Source organism: Fragaria vesca, linkage group LG6 (assembly GCF_000184155.1).
Source record: "Fragaria vesca subsp. vesca linkage group LG6, FraVesHawaii_1.0, whole genome shotgun sequence".
Lineage (NCBI taxonomy): Eukaryota > Viridiplantae > Streptophyta > Magnoliopsida > Rosales > Rosaceae > Fragaria > Fragaria vesca.
This window is the reverse complement of record NC_020496.1, coordinates 24,196,933-24,211,418: the sequence shown is the minus strand read 5'-3', so window position 1 is coordinate 24,211,418 and position 14,486 is coordinate 24,196,933. Positions and strand designations below refer to the sequence as shown.

Below are 14,486 nucleotides of genomic sequence, written 5' to 3'. Positions count from 1 at the left end.
AGAGAGAGAGAGGTGGGGTGTTAGATGAAATTTCTCATTTCATTTAGTTGAAAAATATGTCTAGTCAGCAACTTAACCACTGATTTGGAGGACTACTTAACGGATAGACCTAATTGTGTGACATTGGATAGTTTGAGGAGTGATCGATTGAAATTGAAAGTTAATGGAGTAAACTGTCGAGCGCATAAAAGTTAATGGAGTGACCAGTATTTTCTCCTTCAAAGAATATTTCAATGGCGCTCCTCCGAATGTTAGAAACTTTGAGAGTTGTAAATCTAGATGGCAAAAACACCTCTTCCCACCAATGTACAAATGGCATACATGCATCAAACGCGCTGAGAGGAGGATCCATATTGGAGCTAATCAATCCGACCAAGTAAGACTTTTTTACATAATTACTTTTATATTTGTTTTATGTCAATGAAGTTAATTGCAACAACATTTTTTTAATTTTTTTTATCAAAAGGTCATTCGATTTAAATCAGAGCAAGCAGTACAAAGACAATGTACCCCTGTGGGGTCGTCAGAAACATCGTTTTGCAGAATTGCAAGTCCTATACTAGATAAAGCAGAAGCTTTGAAATCCTAAGTACACCCACCTTATAGCGATTAATCACAATTATTTTACAGGTGAAATTAAGTTTCTGAGAAAACTATCAAGACTCTGCAGAAATCACTAGTTATATCACACCTCAATTTTTGGATTTTTTTTTTTTGAGGTGTAACTCATATTCCAACTATGAAATAGATTTTTCATGAAATATAATATGAAAGAAATTGGAAAAGAACAACTCAACAATAAACTGAAATTTATTCTTTATTACATGGTACTCCAAAAAGTAACATTACAAAATCTATGTCTTATTCTAAGGAAAACAACACCGTACCACACATATTTCACATGTAAATAAAAGATCCATGCAAGAAACCAACTTCAAACTACTTATTTCTCACCTGCAAAATATTTAAAGGGGTGAGCATAATAAGCCCAGTAGGAGGCAAAAACCTCTTCAAACAAAACATATCATAAACTTTAACAAAATGAATGAATGCATATACTATATACTATATACTATATACTTCATATAGTCCATATAGCCGAATATACTAAGTCTACATGTCCCATACCATGTATTTTACCACAAGGGTGACTTAGGATACTCATTTATATGAACTATCTCCCATTCAATCTCAAATTCCTCTTTTGCTAGTTATCTTGTCCATTCCTCTTTCGCCAATCCCGCCTTTTTCACCTATACTAATTGCGTTATTCTTACGCATTCACATAGGCATAGTGGGATGTGGTACCTTCGAGGACGAGAACTCAACTACACAAAAGTTTAATCCTAACTTCTTTACCCAAAGCACTTTATGCATAGCACTAATACTTTCTTATGTCACAAATGAAAAACCACTCCACATTATGAACAGAATACAACAAGAAAGCAACGATTTCACAAAAAGAAGTAATTCACATAACAAAATATAAAGCAAGTATTGAGGTTCCCCAAGTTTTCCCCTACCTTTGTCGATCACCTGAAGCAAGCTCCTAATAAAAGATACATGCATTAATTTAAGCAAATCAAGTACATAGAACTCCAATTAAGACTCAGCTAGGATGCTAAACAGAAGATACAATAGCAAACCAAAACAGTTTCACATAATTACACAGCAACACCATCTAACTTTCTGAACCAGTCACCTGAACTTCAAAAACTGTACAAAACTGTTTAGAATTGGACTTCGAGTTCTTCTAAAGACTTATAGTAGACACAGTAAAGAAACACTGAGAGTTGGAATTACCTTAAAACGATTTTTCTTGAATTAGTTATGGATTTTCAAAGTTCAGCTACAGCTTCAGGTTTTTTCTGAAATTTCTTGCTAACTGCCTATTTCAAGTAATTGAAAGCAAAACATACAAACTATATGGTACAAAGCTTCTAGCAACTAAACATAAAGACTCCAATGTTTTAACATACAGAAAGCACATGAAACATTCAATGAAAAAGGCTGACATTAAATGACACAAAGACAACTAGAAATAAGCAACATGTAAGTCATAAATTTCTAATCTTTCAACTATCTTTAAGCAACCCAAATCTTTGATCTCTAATTTCAATTTGAAAAACAAATAATATGTATAAGAACCTTATAATCTAATCTATACATCTGTATAACATCATATCAAATCGAGCAAGAATCAAAGACAAACACTAAGACTAAAAACAAAGGACTGAAAGGACTGAAATAAGAAAAGGTCTTACTAAGTATCTGACAAGAAATATCTTTGACTAAAAACAGTACAGTTCGGCTGGGAATATAAGGTTGGTGTCTTCATAACAATTGTAGTAGACATCCTAAAGATCAATCAGGAATTGGAATCGTAGCAAAAAGATTTTTTTACAATTAGTTATGATTTTTCAAAGTTACTGATATGAATCAGCAAAATAACAGATTTTGACTCAAAATCATGTTTCTCCTTTTCAAAGATAGTTCCCAGTAACAACAAGAAAATCCTAATCACTTCATACTAATATAATCCTCCATGTCAGGTACATGAACAGAAATCACAAACATGATATTCTAAATTCAATACATCTATGATTGCATAACAACAAAGATTACAAAAAAACAAAAAGTGCAACTGAAAACAACAAAATTCTGATATCACAAGATAACTTCTTGACTTTCTGTCCAGTAAACTTTCAGGCTAAAAACGACACAATTTGGCTGGGAATTTAAAGATGGTGTATTCACAACATTTGAAATAGACATCCCAAAGAACAATCTGGAACTGGAATCACATAAAAAGGATTTTTCTACAATTACTTATGAAATTTCGAATTTCAGATACAGCTCTAGTTTTTGTTTTTAAAAAAAGAATTTGCTGATAATAGTCTATCTCAAATTTTAAGGCAAGTTTCCAAGACGTGGGATCCTAACAACAACAACCACTGCATAACTTAACTTTCTACAATAGAGGACTGATTTGGCTAACCAAGAAATTCAATGATCATGCTTACCACACACAGCTTTTCACAACAAAATCAGAACCAATGCTCAATTACAACTTTTCAAATCAAAGAAACAATTCTACACAAGTCTCAAAGTGATCATAATCTAATTTCACAAACAAACCAAAATAGAATCACACCTGAGTTCTTACACCAAGGTATCTCTCCCTCACTCTAAGTATGGGGATTGCTAGAAGACCTATCTCCAAACTACTGAACACAGCTATTTATAGAGTCTAGGAACTTAATCCCTAAGATATGAACACAGCAAGCAAAAATCGATTTGTTCAACTGAGTACTTAGTCGTTTAGCTCCTAGACCCGCCACCTCTAGGCTCCTAGGGTTCCAGCTCCTGCAAAATAGCTTGAAGGAGTCATCGATCGAACTCTGAGAATTCGACACCTCCTGCTTGGCAAGGTCGGCTGCTAATATTTAAGATTTTCCTAGGATATTTTCTAGGTTTGAGGGCGGTTGAGCAAGTTTCGGGTAGGGTTGACTAGGTTTCAGTTTGGGAAGAATCTGGAGGGAGAAGAAAACGATGAAGAAGAGAGACAATGCTTTTTTGGATGTCGAGGTTTGTCCGTCGTTTTGAGACAACATGTTTCCTGAAAAGTGCTCTAAGTTTGGGCTTGGGTTAAGGTATCTTGGGTATACTATTGGGTCAAGGTTTTGGTTTATGGGCTAAGAACTTTCCTACTAAAATAAAAACAAGTCTAAAAACAATTAAAACAATTTCAGCATATATATAAAACTCTATGTATATATATCCACACACAAAACACTAAATACCAACAAGTTTAAAAAGAAAATAATATATGTATATATATATACACACTATTTAGATATTAATATTATTTTCAAAAAAAAATATCTAAGTCGTCACAAGTTACCTAGACCAAAACTCATTCTAATTTAGGGGCCCAAGCCCAAATTCATCCTCCAGAACCCAATCAGATGAAGCCCTAGCTGATCCAGCCCAAGTCCAAACAAGCCCAACTCACAGAGAAGCCTTGAGAGAAACCCTAGCATCTTTCATCTCTTCCCCGCCGTCATCACCATCAGATAGCAGCGGCGCCGTCGAAATCAAATCCGGAATCAAAGCCACAACACCACCATCCTCCCCAAAAGCGAAAATATGGTGAAAACCTGGTTCATGGCCTCTTGCCGAGATCTGAGATGCATAGATCTGAATTGAGGGCTCCCAACTATCGCCAAACAAACCACCTCCGAGTGCTCCAATCCTCTTCAACATTCTCATTCCATCCTGAGCCATAATTTGATCGACATGTATTACTCCCTCCCTTGTATCGAACCCAAAGGTAAAAACAAAAAGAGAACAACCAAAACCTTTGTTTAGGAGATTCTGATGAACAAAGCCGCCATCACCACCACATGTTAGACTCGACATCCTCCGCCGCTCATAGAAGGCACGATAGAGCCATCCATCACTGCCTTTGATTAGAGAAGAAGAGACTGGAGAAGAGATCTCCTTCCTCGTCAAAAGAGAATCACCGTTGCCGGTCAGTTTAGGAGTTTTATCAACTGCTGCCGCTGCCGAGTAAAACCCTAGCAGAGCTAGGGAGAGAAACATAACCTTTTTGATTGCTTAATTGCAACAACATTTATTCATCACTACTAAAAACATTTATTCATTACAAAATAAATGGCACTGAAGTTGCCATTTATTCATTACAAAATAAAACAAGCCACACAATAAGAAAAACAATAAAAACACACAACACTTAATTTGAGGAATAAAACATGACAATAAATTGTCAATTATTATGAAGCGGATTCAGTGCACCAAGGTGTACTTGAACCACTCATGCATATTAACAGAAAAACAAATAGGGTTAGCGATCAAAAAAATGGAACTACAGTAAATCGACAGAAAAACTCACTCATAGAAAACCTCACTCCTTCTCTTCATCACCACCGTCACGGTCGGGGGCGGGGGGCGAACGTGGTGCCAGGCAAGCGTTGCCGAGAGACGGGCACCTAGGGGCTAGGCTATGCGGCGCCCATCGAGTGGGGTTTGATACTCCCCGATCGGACGCAGGTCTGCTTGTGTTTCCGGAGACTCGCGTGCAGAGGCAGGGTTGCCGGTGCGGCAGTGACGGAGCAGTGTTGCCGGATCAGTGGTTCAGTCCCTAGGTTGGAGGCTATGTCACTGATCTCAGTCCAAGTCGAGGATAGCGGATTGTAGCAGATTGGGTGGAGAGTAGGGCTGGGCTCAGTCCCAGACTGGTAATGTTTTTGGAGGGACCGGGCTCGGACCGGCTACTGTTAACCCGAGCCGGTTTTTGCACATAAATTCGTCAGGACCGGCAAGAGCCCGGACCAGTAAAAGCCTGGCCGGTTTTGCCGGTTTTTCGGGCCTTAAAGTATTGTTGCATGTTCTTATCAAATCCAATCACCAATTCAATCACCACCACCCATTTCAATCACCACCAAATTCCAGATCCGATCCGATCCCATTTCACTATCCTCTAGTCCCCTATTCCATATTCGATCTCATCACCACCCATTTCAATCACCACCAATCACCAATTCACCATCATATCTGATCTCACCGCCGACCAGCACCGATTCTACTTTCACCACCGACGAGTAGCTCTGCTCAAGATCACCATCATATTTAATGTTTCAGAAGCTGTTAAATAACAAAATTAACAGAAGAAGAAGAAGAAGAAACATCGAACACTGACCTGGGTGAGGTGCAGACTGTAGACCGTGGAGACGTTCGGAGGCGGAGCTGGGTTTAGCCCGAGTTGACTCGCCATGGGTGACCGGACCCTCTCTCAGTTGGGTGATTCGTGATCAATGGAATTGGAGAAAGATGAGTTACCTCAATGGAATTAGAAAATTGCAGAGAACTAGAGAATTAAAGAGGGAGAAGAGAGAGATGAGTTACCACAAAGAACTAGAGAATTGAAGAGGGAGGAAAGAGAGATGAGTTACCTCAATGGAATTAGAGAGAGAGAGAAAGAGAAAGAGAAGAGAGAGAGTCTGTAATGAATGATTGTGACTTTGTAAGGGACTAAGATGGGGTGGTGGGGTTTATTGGATAACAAAGTCTAAGATGGGCTTGTGGGCTTTGTTGGGTAACAAAGTGGGAACACACTACTAGTTGCTACTACTCTCGGACTTTCGGGCTATAATTTTTTCTTATTATTAGGCCCGGACCGGAAGATAAAAAACAGACATGGGACCGGGCGGTTCGGCTCGGGCTTTTTTGCTTCCTCGGGTTTTATGCCCACCCCTAAAAGAGAATGATGGGGATCTAATCCAGGTGCCTCTGTTCTGACCAAAGGCGCGTCGAAGCGGCTGGGCGCTTGTGTTGCAGAGTGAGGTGCGCCGGGGTTGGAGGAGGAGGCTGGTTGCTCGCCTTTGGGGAATGTGGGTGCCCAAAGAAAAAATATGGGTGCCCAGAGCAAAATTCGATGAGGTACGATAGCAGAAAAATTTAGGGTTTTTTGTTTTTTTTTTTTTTTCAAGTTTTCTAGGATTTTCGGCTATGAACTCAGGGTTATAGCAGAAAGTATGATAATGTGTTGAAAGAGAAAATATAACGAGAATAACGGTCTATTTATTCATTGATAAAAAGACCTATTTCTAGAAGGATCTAAAAGTTTTATCAACTATAATCTATTCTAATAAGGAAACCGGATTAATCAATCTTACGTGTATTAGGGTAAGACACATGACAAAAAGACGAAAATATAATTTCCTTAAACAAAAAGGAAAAAAAAAACCTGATATATGTAGGGTGTGTGAATTATTGAATAAAAAATTTTTAAAAAATACCTAAGACAAATTCGGAAAACTATAGCGATCGACCAGTGTGTCTTAATGAGACATACTAATGTGTAACCATATATTAATGAAAATATAATATAATCGTATTAGTATAACCGTATATTAATGAAAATATAATATAAATAAAAATTTCATTATGGAATATTCAAATTCATATCAACTTTCGGTTTCATATTACGGATTGCACAAAATTTTTATGTCCACAACAGTGTCTCGATGGTTTTCAAAAAAGAAAAAATAAACCTATGCGCAGCACATGAAAATTATGATGAACATCTATACGTAGCACATGAAGAAGTTTTCCAATAGAATTTGGGTGCCCGGAATCTAGATCCAATAATGGTCAAAGTCGAAGTCGAAGCCAGAGCCAGAGCCAAACAAAGAAGAGCTCATGAAGCCAAGTTTTGTGAAGGTGCCTAAACCTTCTAGCCCTAATCTCATTGGCAAAGAGGTGAGATAATTTCTTTTTTATTCTCAATCTAATTATTTGTCTTACCAAGCCCATGTATAAATATATTACGCGTCATTTGAGTTGGCTCAAACCCACAAAGTGAAAATAATAACCAAAATTATAAGAGACAATTAATTTGACTAGTGTAGTTTTTTTTTTATTCCCTTTAAAAATTAATTCGTTTACTTACTTATTTTGAAGTTCATTGACGAAATAAAAGGACACTAAAAGAAAGAATCTAGTTAAAATGAATCAGTAATATACATGAGCTTACTGATGGTTCAAACTTACATGATACACGTCACAAGATTGATATATAACCATCGTCCCAAAATATTCCTACGTCATTTCAATTCTTAATGGTTCGACCAATGTTACCTAAAATGTGAAACATTGTGGTACATATTCGCAGTCTGAGGGTACGTAGTATGGTGAGATATATAAATTATTTATATATTAATTGAAATAAATTATTTATGATTAAAACAATCCATATGAAAAATAATAAGTAGATATCATACCTAGCAAATCCTAATCATGATAGCAAATTTTACATGTCTACCCCTTATATGAGCACTAAGAGATCCACATTAATCAAATGGGTAAATAGGTAAACTCCATAGTTATTACGTTTTAAACAAAATAACAAAAAAAGAACAAAAAAAGAATAAAAATCCCTCTTTGCATTTCCGGAAACTAAAAAGTAAATAAAAAGTCTCACTAAAAAGATTTAATTGTGTATAAAAAAACAAAAACAAATAAATAAAAACTAATAAAGTCAAACATTGATAACTTCTCCCATTGATATTGGAATTAATTGCCCCTGTAATATTTATTATAGCCTTACCTATTTTTACCATGTTGATTGGATTTTTTTTGGTCTTAATTATCTAACGGTGTTAGTGTCATAGAATTGACTGTATTAAACGAATGATTGTGATTGGTCAGAGGCTATTGGTTCACTTGAACCTTGGTGCACTGAATAACTTTCGCAATTATTACCTCACCTAGATATTACTACTTCTCATCATCATCCTCCTAATGTCGCCTATTTGCCCAAACATGTTGGACAAGGTCATTTCGTAGATTATTATTTCCAACACGGGATCGTATCCTTCGGTAACGGGACATATATTCGGCCATTGAGATATGTCCGGTTCTTGGATCACGTGGCAAATTAGGGTCATCATATATTCTTGCCTGAGCTCTTCTTGATCTATTTGGATTCGGTTCATCGTCGTCAGACTCACCATTGTAGTAGTCATCTCGCTCGTCCTCGAAGATCATGTTATGAAGTATTATGCAAGCTAACATGATTGTCGATAATGAATCTCAGTCCCAACCTCTTGTAGGTTGCCTAATAATTGCAAATCGTGCTTGTAGAATCCCAAATGCCTTTTCAACATCCTTCCTGTACGCCTCCTGCTTAGTGGAAAAGTACTCTTCTGCTTCATTCTCAGGATGTTTGATTGATTGCACAAGTGTCGCCCACTTTGGGTAGATGCCATCAGCAAGGTAGTACTCAAACTCGTAAAGAGTTCTGTTAACATGATAGTTAAGTTGTGGTGTCTGACCTGCTATTAAAGCATCAAAAAGTGGTGAGCATCCAAGAACAATGATGTCATTCTAGGTTCCAAGGATTCCAAAGAAAGAATGCCAGATCCAGGTGTCCGGACCTGCCACAGCCTCAAGAACAATTCTTGGTTTTTCTGATTTACCGCTAAAGCTGCCTTGCCATCCCATCGGACAAATCTTCCATTGCCAATGCATGCAATCTAGCGAACCTATTATTCCTGGAAATCCTCGTTGGTCGGCTCTTTGTAGAAGCCTATCCAGATCTTCAATTGTAGGAGCCCGGAGGTAGTGTTCTTAATAGATGGTGACAATGGTATGACAAAATCGACCAATATTCTCGATGGTTGTTGACTTAGGCATACAAAAGTATTCATCTAAGGAATTAGCCGAGCATGCATTGGCTAGCATTTAGAGTGCACACGTCAATTTCTAATGAGGCGAGAATCTAGGACGCTCGGCATAATCTTGTGACTGCCTAAAGTATGGATCTGTCGACTGCACATGATCTAACATGCGAAGGAACACTTCACGCCTCATCCTATAACGTCGTCTAAAGATTTTCACAAGGTACACAGGGTCAGCTACAAAGTAATCATTTAATAATTTTTCATTAGCTACCTCGCGTGATCGGTGACGGGTAGCATGACCTCGAACAGAGCCACCCCATTAAGGTTGTTGTTGTAGTGGGTTAGTAGCTAACCAGCCAGCTGCTTCCGCCATAACTTGTGTTGTATTTCTTCGCCTTTGTGCATCATCTTCTTCATCTTCTTCATCATCTTCCTCATCCTCACGTAGCCTCTCATTCCATTGAGAAAACTAGTTGGAATTCATTGCAAAATGTAATGAAAATTTGTAAACTAGACAAAAGATTTGAGAGAGGATATTAGAGATGGTGAGATATGCTATCGAAACAACCCTTTTTATTGAGGTCTGAAGATGTAGATAGACCTGCCACGTGGACATAAAATCTAATCAAAAATCTAGAGAGTTGATCACATTACGACACGCGGCATTCGAAAATCCTATCCAAAAATCTGATAATTTTTACAATGATTAACATTACATCCAATCGGGAATCCAAAAATTCATTTGCAAACGGACATGTGGCACTGAAAATCTAAGCCAAAAATGTTATCAACGAAACCAAATAAATAAGATAAAATATTTTTTTTTCTCTCAAATATTTATCTTGGTCCAAATATAAATAATGTTATAATAAAATAAAATTATAAGTTTGAAAATATAATGTGAAATCATAAAATATTTGATTGGGTTAAAATTTAGCCATCTCTTACCGGAGATTGTTTAGTAGTTTATAAATAAAAAATAATATTTTTAAGGGCTAAATTATAACCCTGGCCCCTAACCCTAATATAGCCCTCTCCTATTGGAGATGACCTAAATCTGCTATCATCTCCATCTCAAGTGAGATGAGCCCAACTTGAATATCAGGCCCATAACTGAGATGGCCGAGCAGAGTGGACCTAACCCAACTAAGTCCACCTTTTGCATCCTCTAACGTATGCGGCCACCAAAGCACCACCGCGCCGAAACCCATCATTTACGTCAACTGGTGACAAGAGATGCTGACAAGTGACAATAGAAGCTTGTTAATTAGTGGATGATCATGGCTTTTCCCCTGTTCATTTTGAGACGTATTACCTTCAACTAGTCAAGGCGTTAACAGATGTTCAAGGTATTAATCCTCACCGTCACCGGAGATTGGTATATGGTGACATTTCATCCCTTTTTTCTGAGTTGCCGGCAACTCATTCTAAACAAAGCTATAAGGAGAGCAATACGGTTGCTCATCATCTTGCCAGATGAGCACATTTAATAGGCCCTATTGTAATGCTTTTAGCTCCCCACCTTACTTCTTGGTGCACTTGTTACAAACAAGTTATAATTTAACTTGAATGAGTATTCGTTTCTTCTAAAAAAACCAAACATTACCTCCAATAATGCCTAGTCATGTACCAACAGGTTCAATCATATAGGAAGAAACTTTATGCCTCTAAGAGCAGAGAGAGCAAGGAAAACCCCGATAAGGAATGTGATCAGAGCATATAATCTGGAGAATCCTTTACTGGCAACGAACATTGCATTTCAGACACTGAGAGCAGGTTACACCGAGTAAAATGAGAAGTACCTGTCAATTAAAACCAACTTTTCATTCCGGTGAGAAAACATTTCTCATCATATCCATTGTCCACACCCCCATTCACCAAATGCCCAAGAAACTAACATTCAATGAAAAGAAAAGAAAAATTTAAAAAAAGAAACCCATAATTCACAGATATATTCAACCAAGACAAGTAACCGGGACATATTGCTACATGAAAGCTTTTCTGATGAGGTTTGAGCCTAAGAATACAGCTCCTTTTAATGTCATTTTCAAGGGGAAATGCAATTCCCATGCACCGCCATGTCAAACTTGTGCTAACTTCTAAGTCATAAGTACTGCTCCTGAATCCTGGCCCTATTTTCTTCCCACCACAATCTCGCATGCATTTCACCAAACTTTTCACGGCTGCATAATAACAGAATAAAAAAAAACTATTATACAAGCCAATTTGGTCACACAGTCTCATTGTTCAATAACTGAAAATGAATTATCAGTCCCTGCACTTTCTTCCATTTCTATCAGTTGGGAGGAGAGTGGGATGGTGCAGTGGCTAATAAACAGGATATGAATAAACTACTAAATTGGGTACTTGCAGTAATTATCATCCTTGTCATTCTTGTTTCACAGAACAGTCGAAGGAAGCAATAACCAAAGGCAAAGGGAATTACTAATAAGAGCTATTATTTCCATCCTTTAACCAAAACATAAGTAACGTAACATCCACAATAAAAGCTACGTACCTGAACCGGACACGTCTGAGCTCCCGACCCCCACCTGGCAATGCTCTGATAGTGATGTACACTCCTGGTTCATCCTGCTCAACCCATTCAGTCTCCATATCACTGGCGTTGCTAATTGAAACCTCTGAGCGATCTGCCTCTGAACTACTCCTTATAGAACCATCTATTGATGATGACTCAGTTTTGACTCCACTGATGCTGGAAAGTTTAGGTGTTGAAGCTAAACCACTGGTGTCACAGTACTGACGGGATTGCATTGGATGGTGGTCAAGTGAATCCGATGAAGAGTACCCCACACCCATTGGCCGATGAATGTTGCGGGGCAGGCGTTCTTTGTTCATTGGGGGAGTCACAGGACTTTCCCTCGAAGATTCAACCTTTGAACTCTGAAAAGGGGTAGGAAAAAAAAGTAATTAAGCAATACAATATAATTGCAGTTGACCCCATTAAATATTTGTAAACATTCATCCATCCAATTTTAACAAAGGTTTAAGAGAAGAAGTTTTATTATGTACTTCAAAATGTAACTTGTTTGACCAAACCTAGCCTTGCATCAAGAAGAAAAATATGCTTGTATATTTGGGGTAAGCTCACCTCGTCTTCATCTCTAGGAGGTGTTGGAAGTGGGACTTCTTGGTGATTAAATCTTTGCACATTGTATAATTCCATGACCTTGTCATAATTCTCTGCCCACCACCTTTGAGCTTGCCATTTGTTAAACAGTTCCCGGCTGGTCAAAGTTACAAACCAATGATTAGCAGCTTATAAGAAATTATGAGAGCATGTCCAACAACAAGATAAACAACTAAACATAATTCAGCTAGTGCAATTCTAGCAACTACATGTTCAGGCTGAAATTACATGCCGGATGACTCAAAGTTAATTCAAGCAGACAGAGCTAATGTTATTCCTGGCAAAAAAGCACCAACTTCTGCCAATTCTGACTGTGGAACTAAGGCTACTAATACTTTTAACCCATAATTACATGGAACAGGGGAAATGGAAAAGAAAACAACAAAAACAAATACTACCACAGTTCTCACTCATGACAGCCAGTTGCATAGCAGATGATTAACCTTAAGTTGTAACAGTGGATTTTGCATAGGATATACTGAATGGGTATATAGTCTACCCGAAGATGCAATGCAATAGACATCTGGGTTAGTTTCTCTGTTCTTAAAAACTGACTAGACTCCCCAGATAAGTTCCCTCAAGAATTAAATGCGTGAAACAAAAGCACCAGCGTCATTCAATATTTATACAAACACCATCCCCTGTAGCAAGGCTGTCGAATATATCATAGCTTGATATTAATTTATCAAATCCTTGGAGATGGGATATTGAATATTGTTGACAAAGATGTATGGGAATGAAACAAAACTAAATAGGCTTTGCCATATTAAGATCCAGAGAGAGGGAGTTACAATTTTGAAGGTTACATAATAATAATGTTTTTCTTTCTTGATACCACACCCAAGACCCAAGTCTAATCAGAGATGATCAAGAGAATGAGCTAAAACATGCCAAACCATTAAACACTGGTAGATGAATGAAGCAGAGAGAGGAGAGGACTATCCCCAGGTCACTGATCACAGTGGGGTACCCAGAAAGTTAGGTCTTACAGACATGGTAAAATATGACCAGAAAACTAGATAATAAAATCTTTAACTAAATGAGAGCCTGAGCTTTTGAAAACTATTACTACAAAATGATTGTAAGAAGTATCAATTTACATGACTATTACACTCAATGCCAACTACAAAGGACAATTTCACAAAAGTTCAACCCCAATCAACATCCTCATACTAAAAACAAGCAATCACACTCAAAAGGAATCAGAAGCTATACACTCCCAGATCAAGAACAATAGCACAAGTCCAACAAGCAAAGGACAAAACACCACACCGTAAAATCAAATATCACAATCCAAAACCATGTCATCATTCCATCATCACACACAACTCACACTCCACCGAAACCAGAATCTCCACCATCACATCAAAACAGAGCGAAAGACAAAAAAAAAATGTACCTAAATCGAATGCGCTTGAGATCATTTCCTCCTTGGGGCAGAGAAACAAAAGTGATGAGCACACCAGGCTCCACTTGCGCTTCCCACTCTTTCGGCTCATCATCCTCCACCAACACCACAGACTCCGTCCTCCCACTCACCGACGTCGGCGTCCCTTCGCCGCTCGAAAGCGCCTTCAGCCGGCTCTCCATCTCCTTCCCCCACATCCTCGGCGTCGAATTCGCGCTCCCGGTCCTCCGGTACGAGCAGTGAAACTTTGCCGACTCCGACGCCGTGTCGGAATCCGCGCAGTTCCGGTTCCGGTGGTCGCCGCACGGCCTCGCACACGGCTTGCAGTTCTTGTACGCTCCCGACGCCTTCAATGCCATATCCTTGATCTGAAAACCAACACCAACTCTCAATCAACGACGTCGTTTCAAACACAGACCACAAACTACTACAGAGAAACAAATTAGGATTACCTGAGCAGTGAGAGCCTTGAGGGCTTGCTTCGTCCGGGGAGTGGCGACGACGCCGTCGTCGTCGTCCTGGTGCGGCAGAGATCCATTGTTGAGCTGCTGCTTGGAGCAGGGAATACACGTCAGCATCTCGGAATCGCGAATTGGAAATCTACGCCGGGGAGCTAAGCTGAAGATCTCATTCTGAGTGAAGAATTTGATCTCGAACAAACAACCTCATCGTAGTGAGAGAGAGAGAGAGAGAGAGAGAGAGAGAGAGAGAGAGAGAGAGG

General features: G+C 38.5%; 2 protein-coding genes across 2 annotated transcripts; both read right to left on the bottom strand.

Annotated features, from left to right (window-relative positions):
* Nucleotides 1-8,616: 8,616 nt before the first annotated feature.
* On the bottom strand, nt 8,617-9,027 carry LOC101306947. Its single transcript, XM_004305692.1, has 2 exons — nt 8,961-9,027; nt 8,617-8,858 (listed from the first exon to the last, which is right to left on the bottom strand). Exons 1-2 carry the CDS (start codon nt 9,025-9,027, stop codon nt 8,617-8,619), a joined length of 309 nt encoding a protein of 102 aa, XP_004305740.1.
* A 2,198-nt stretch (nt 9,028-11,225) lies between these two features.
* LOC101293698 (protein Brevis radix-like 2-like) lies at nt 11,226-14,343 on the bottom strand. Its single transcript, XM_004303627.1, has 5 exons — nt 14,218-14,343; nt 13,757-14,133; nt 12,319-12,454; nt 11,725-12,110; nt 11,226-11,389 (listed from the first exon to the last, which is right to left on the bottom strand). Exons 1-5 carry the CDS (start codon nt 14,341-14,343, stop codon nt 11,311-11,313), a joined length of 1,104 nt encoding a protein of 367 aa, XP_004303675.1. The 3' UTR covers nt 11,226-11,310.
* Nucleotides 14,344-14,486: the final 143 nt, after the last annotated feature.

Bases quoted from the DNA above. Each gene is read 5' to 3' on its own strand.
- LOC101306947 (XM_004305692.1), bottom strand. From the start codon at position 9,027: ATGGGATGGCAAGGCAGCTTTAGCGGTAAATCAGAAAAACCAAGAATT. The intron at 8,859-8,960 runs GTCCGGACACCT...CTTTAATAGCAG, and splicing joins TGTTCTTGAGGCTGTGGCAG to GTCAGACACCACAACTTAAC.
- LOC101293698 (XM_004303627.1), bottom strand. From the start codon at position 14,343: ATGCTGACGTGTATTCCCTGCTCCAAGCAGCAGCTCAACAATGGATCT. The intron at 12,111-12,318 runs GTGAGCTTACCC...ACCCCTTTTCAG, and splicing joins CTCCTAGAGATGAAGACGAG to AGTTCAAAGGTTGAATCTTC. The intron at 11,390-11,724 runs GTACGTAGCTTT...GTTATTATGCAG, and splicing joins CTCAGACGTGTCCGGTTCAG to CCGTGAAAAGTTTGGTGAAA.